At 48.9% G+C, this 6027-nt stretch overlaps 1 protein-coding gene across 1 annotated transcript; it reads right to left on the reverse strand.

Moving 5' to 3' along the window:
- Positions 1–2940: 2940 nt before the first annotated feature.
- On the reverse strand, positions 2941–4125 carry LOC125533688 (chitinase 5-like). Its single transcript, XM_048697057.1, has 2 exons — positions 3645–4125; positions 2941–3554 (listed from the first exon to the last, which is right to left on the reverse strand). Exons 1-2 carry the CDS (start codon positions 4051–4053, stop codon positions 3148–3150), a joined length of 816 nt encoding a protein of 271 aa, XP_048553014.1. The 5' UTR covers positions 4054–4125; the 3' UTR covers positions 2941–3147.
- Between the last annotated feature and the right edge of the window lie 1902 nt (positions 4126–6027).

The raw sequence follows: 6027 nt of genomic DNA on the forward strand, positions 1-6027 counted from the left end.
GGGAAACAGATCTCACAGGTTTATATAAAAATTTCAGATCTAAGGTATGACAGAAATTGGAAAATATTCAGGTTCAAGCTTCAGGTACTTAAACAGTTCAGTAGTTCCAGATAAGTTGTTCTTGATATAAAGAGGGAGTTTAATGAGGAGAATACGATTATGGCTACAGTCACGCAAGAATAACAGATCCAGCCTAGCCTCGAATGCTACAGATAAGAAAAAAAGGAATAACACTGAAGTTTTCGATGAACTCCGACGAGCAGTGAAACCCTAAAAGATAAGATCGGGGGTGGAAGTAAAAAAAAGGGTTACCAATGTCGCAAGAACGGCGGAGAGATGCCGCAACTTTCTGGTTCGATCAGGGTGATGCAGCGGCCGACGGCGAGGCAGAGGCGAGGCTTGTCGACGACGGCGGCGCTCAGGAGCAGAGACCTCGCGGGGAAGAAGGAGAAGGGACGAAGGGGTAGCAGGAAAGAAAAGAAAAAGGGTCCCCTGCCCCTATTTATAAGGCGAAACGATACAACGGCAAGTACGGGAATCGAGGAGCTCAAAAAATGGATAAGTAATAATGGTGTCGCTTCGATGACTGGATATGCGTTAATGAAGGTAATCCTGAGCTTTAATGAACAGATGACGTCAGGGCGGTTTGTTAAAGACCTGGAGCATGACGTCACGGCGGTTTACAAGATCAAGGTGAAAATGTAAAAGAGGATTTTTTCTAAGTGATGAAGATTGACATGAACCGGTTCAAATCAATCTGGGGCCTAATGTTGGGGATATTACTACTGGGCGTAAACCGGCCAGGAGTATCCGGATTAACTTTATGAAGATTAGAAGCCTATGAAGATGTGAAGATGATGGCGCTTTACGAAGGCCCAAGGCCCAGAAGTGAGTTAAGGCATGTAGATATAAACCGGCTTAATCATGTAACTTGCTTTGTAAGATAGGAAGTGTAGAGACCAAACCGGTAACGTTTATGATCCGGCTTCGGGACTCTGTAAACCGGCGGGCGCCACCCATGTATATAAGGGGACGACCCGACAGCGGTTCAAGGGACAGACAACAACTCGAGAGCCAGACAAAGCGGATTCGCTCCCTGGCCTTCGAAACCCTAGCAATACCAATCACAACTAGACGTAGGCTTTTACCTTCCTTGAAGGGGCCGAACTAGTATAAAACTCCCCGTGTCCCCTTGTCCGGTTTAACCCCTTTAAGCTAACCCGTTGCGATGGCTCCACGACTAAGTCCTTTCACAAGGACACCTTCCGTGACAAACCCACGACAGTCACCATGTTCTCGTGCCGGCGGAACTCTCCCTCGACACTTTGCTGGATCAAGAGTTCGAGGGAAGTCATTGAGATGAACTGTGCAAAACTCGGAGGTGTCGTACGTTCGGTGCTTGATTGGTCGGAATGAGAAGAAGTTCGACTACATCAACTGCATTGTCAAACGCTTCCGCTTTTGGTCTACGAGTGTACGTGGACACACTCTCCCTCTCTCGTTGCTATGCATCTTCTAGATAGATCTTGTGTGAGCGTAGGAAATTTTTGAAATTGCATGCTACGTTCCCCAACAATTTGACCCAACTCGGTCAGACCGAATAGAAGAACTCAGTGAGACCGATTTAGTTCAAAATATGAGCGTTAGGAATCTTGGTGGGACCGACTGGAACAACTCGGCGGGACCGATGTGCTAGGGCTAGGGCAAAACCTCATCTCGGTGAGACCAATTGCTTGAACTCGGTGAGACCAATTTCAGCAAAGAGCAAACAGAGACTTGGTCAAGCAAACTCAGTGGGCCCGATTGCACATTTCGGTGAGACCGAAATAATTGCAACAGGCAACAAAGAGTATGTAGGGCCATCTCGGTGAGACCGAGATCCGTATCGGTGTGACCGAATTGTCTAGGGTTTCTGGCAGTGGCTAGGTCAAATGAATTCGATGGCGCCGGATAGATCAAATCGGTGGGGCCAAGTTTGACTTTGAGTTTTGGACATATGTGGAAATGAGAAAGTGGCTGAGGGTTTTGGAACAATACCACTAAGCACTTTGAGCAAGTAGACCATTAAGCAACACATCATCCCCTTTTAATAGTATTAACTTTCCTATGGACTCAATGTGATCTTGAACCACTAAAAATAGAAATGAAGAGTCTTGAGCTTTTGCCAATCTTTGTCCTTAGCATTTTGAAGGGGTTCCACATCCTCTTGTCCTTGCCACACCATTGTTGAACTCATCTGAAATACACTAGGTAAAGATATTAGTCCAACAAAAGATATGTTGACATTAATTACCAAAATCACCCTAGGAGCACTTGTGCTTTCAATGGCCCGAGTGAAGTTTATCCGAGTGAGGGTTGCTTTGTGGACCGAGTGAGGTGATCCCTCCTACAAGTGCCCATGCCGATTGACAAAAAACCCTTGTTGCTGACATTATCTTGGGCCATATAGGACGTGAGCTTGGGCCTTCATGGTCTTTGTTGGGGTTTATATCTCTGTGGGCCTACCTAGTGGAGGATAACCTCATCCACATCCTTCGCTATAAGTTCTACATCCAATTAAAATATTTGTTGCCCTCGCTAGTCTAACAACATCCGCAATAATCTCTATTTTGACCATGTTGCTAACACCCCTAATCACTGTGTTGTTTCATCACAACAACAGTGAAATATTGGAAAACATATTTGTGAAATCGTTCAAATCATTTTACTAAAGTAATCGCAATTTTGGAATAGTGAAATATTTTAAATCAGTTTAATTAAATATTTAAATTAACCTTTTTTAATAGTGCAAATCACTTTTCTGAAATAATTTAAATCTCTGGAATAATGAATATTCAATATCCAAATGATGCAAATCTCTGAAGTAAATGAAACATTACAAACCACTTGTCTGAAATAGTGGAAATAAATTCCTGAAAAGTTAAAATCACTTCTCCAAAATAATCAAATTTTCTGGAATAATGAAATATATTTGCATCATTTGCATATTTTGTCAAGAAATGTTTATTTAGTATGTTTACATTACCGACATATGAATACAGAAATCCAAATTTATTACATATACAGAATATATAGATATCCCAGAATACACAGGGAGGTAGAGCAGTAGGAGCATCGCTGCGCGTGGATCAATTCAGACCCAAGCACCTAGCAAGTGAGGTTGTTCCCCGGGTCGACGCCGAACTGCTGGCAGTAGTCCGTGTAGTAGCCCGCCCGCGCGCTCACCAAGTCTGGCCTCTTGCCGTCGCACTCCACGTCGCCGTTGATTTTCCTGGTGGTCTCGCCGAACCCCTGCGGCACGGCCTGGTGCACGTTGGTCATCCAGAACCAGAAGGCCGCCTTGAACGTTAGCGCCTGGTCCTGCGCCACCGTCTCCGGGCTGTTGAGCCCGTCGAACCCGGTGCTCTCCCCGGCCGCCCCGTAGTTGTAGTTCCACGACAGCTGCAGCGGCCCGCGCCCGTAGTAGGCCTTCCCCGGGGTACACGGCCACTGCGTGTTCGTCTCGTCGCAGTAATCCTTGCTCGCCCCTTCGTTCTCCTCGATGGAGCACATGTCTGCACGCAAGTTACATACAACCAGCTTAATTATGGAGAGGTAAATTCGTCCGGTTTTGGTAGTAGTTAGTTAGTTGGAGGTGAACTTACGCCCAGTCTCGTGGGTGAAGTGGGCGAAGAAGGCGGCTATCTCCCTCTTGCCGTCGTCGCTGGTGCTGCCTTTCCCGAAGTCGGGGTTCGCCTGGGCGCCGTCCAGGAAAAACTGGCGCTTGTAGAAGCTCTTGCCGGGGCACCCGTCGGCGGCCTGGGACTTGATCCCGTCGAAGAACGCGTCGGTGACGACGCTCTCCACGGGATCGCCGCTCCCGCCGCCGCTCGCCGTGCACGGGCCTGACCGACAATCTTGTCCGCAGTAGCTGGCATCGGTCCCGCAATAACCGTACTTGCTGCAGCACTCGTTCGGCTGGCAGCCGCAGTTCTGCGCGGCCACCAGCCCGGCGCCGGATAGGACTAGTGCTGCTAGCCCGAGAGCCAAGATCGCCATGGGCGACTTCGCCATGTCGAATCAAGGTTTGATTGTTGAGGCTGTAGCAGCTGCTTGCTTACGAGGTGACTGTGCATGGCAAGGCGCGGCGGCAAGCGGTTTATATAGACACAGCAAGTTTGATCTTGCGGACGACTATGGCGTCAAGGTTGGGCTAGATCAAACCGACCGTCGGTCACAGATTCACACGGCTCGTCGACTATCAAGACTTTTCTTTGCAGGGGTCATGTTTCAAAGCATAGTCTGATGCGTAGCCTGCACTTGCTGTCGCACTGTACGAGAGTTCGGCAGTTCAAGACCAAATGCTCGTCGTGTTGAACGGGGAACTAATTCCAGTCCCGGCGTGCTGCTCCCTCCAAGTTCCATCTTTTTTCCACGTCGGTGCTTGGTAGCTAGTGCCGTTACCCTTCTGGTACGTGTATTGTGCGTTTGTGCTCACTGCTTAGTAGTCATTTCTTCTCTCTGCGCGGCCAGGAGTGAGTTACGCAGAAAACAGAAGCTTCACAGAAAGCGCGAGTTTATTGATACCCAGCAAGACAGCACAAAACAGCTTGATCAGTCTAGAAAGGAAGACTCTTCATGGTCAGTCCACTGTGGAAATGCTGGCTCATTCAACGCCTAAAGTAGGTGCTTGTTGCTGTCAAAGATTGCTAAGAGCATCTACACCCATAAATCGCAAAATCCCTCCCCGGACGCGTCCGCGGATAATGAACGATCAACACACACAAAATCGTTTCCACAATCAGATACCCCATTTACAAATAATCAACTCCATACGATCACATGCAACATAAAACTATTTTGTCGGCGACTGTCCTTGTTGTTCCAGCCATGTCTATGTCCGGCAGCCGGTTGCGCCCTTCGGAGTGAAGGGATGGTCCCCGGCGAGGTAGAGTAGGCATGGGACACGCACCAACGTCTCTCATGCCCTACTCTTCCTCATCGGATCCCGGAGCCTGCACATTGCCGGTGGGTGTGAGATTGACGATGGATCTGTCATGGTTGGAAGCCGACACGTCCACCACGACGGTTGTGGTGCGAGGGATCACCGGTCACCGTTGTGGCACCAGAGAGGCGACTCTGCCTCGTCGGCGTCTGTCGTGAGGACTGCCGTGGTCTCTCGCTCGCTGCCTCGCACGACGAGCACGCCGCGCTATATTTTCATCAGACATGAAGTGCTTGTGCACCTTGGCCTTGGTGCGTCAACGAAGCGGTTGTGCATCCGCCACGACGTTCGGACACTAGACAGACCGCTCTGCCTCCGGCAAGGCAGCGACCACGCGCCTCGCGCCGGATCCATGCACCATTCGGGAGGACACAATGGGTTCTCGCCGGATGGAGTCCGTCACTGTTGGGCAGGCTTCTCCGGGGGCGGCGGAGCGCAATGCGGACAACCATCTCCTCCTCGGGGCCGCGTGGGACGAGTTCCAGTCAACAGATCAGGAGGTGTAGGACTCACATCAGCTACCTGCCATGCCGAAGAAGGCCAGAGATCACCAGAAAAGGGAGCTTGGGAGGGGAATGGAGGGAGAATGCGTCTAGGGTTTCGTCTGAAGTGCGGATCAGGTTCAATATATGTAGGGTCGGGTGGCCACAGTCGGACTGATCCGAGGTGGTGGGTGCGTTTGTATGTCGCATATCCGTCCTAAATATGGGCAGGATACGAGGGTTGCCTGTTAGTCTGGGCTTTTGGAACGGATTTGCCATGTCCGGTTTTGTGGCAATTTTGCGTGCAACAAGAGTTCGGGCAGCCCACCTGGTCGTTTGGATTGGATATATATGGGGTCCGGATGTAGATGCTCTAACTATGAGAAGACATGTTTCTCATGTTGCTATCGTAAACAAGAGTGTTGTATTATTTTTTTGAAAAGTAATCCATTATATTAATTAAAAGTAATAGTTTTATAATTGTTTGTTCCAGGCTTACAACAAAATTACAAGTAAACCCGAGTTATAAAAGTTAGTCCATGAAAATTATATAAAAGTCCT

This window comes from Triticum urartu, chromosome 2 (genome assembly GCF_003073215.2).
Source record: "Triticum urartu cultivar G1812 chromosome 2, Tu2.1, whole genome shotgun sequence".
Classification (NCBI taxonomy): Eukaryota; Viridiplantae; Streptophyta; class Magnoliopsida; order Poales; family Poaceae; genus Triticum; species Triticum urartu.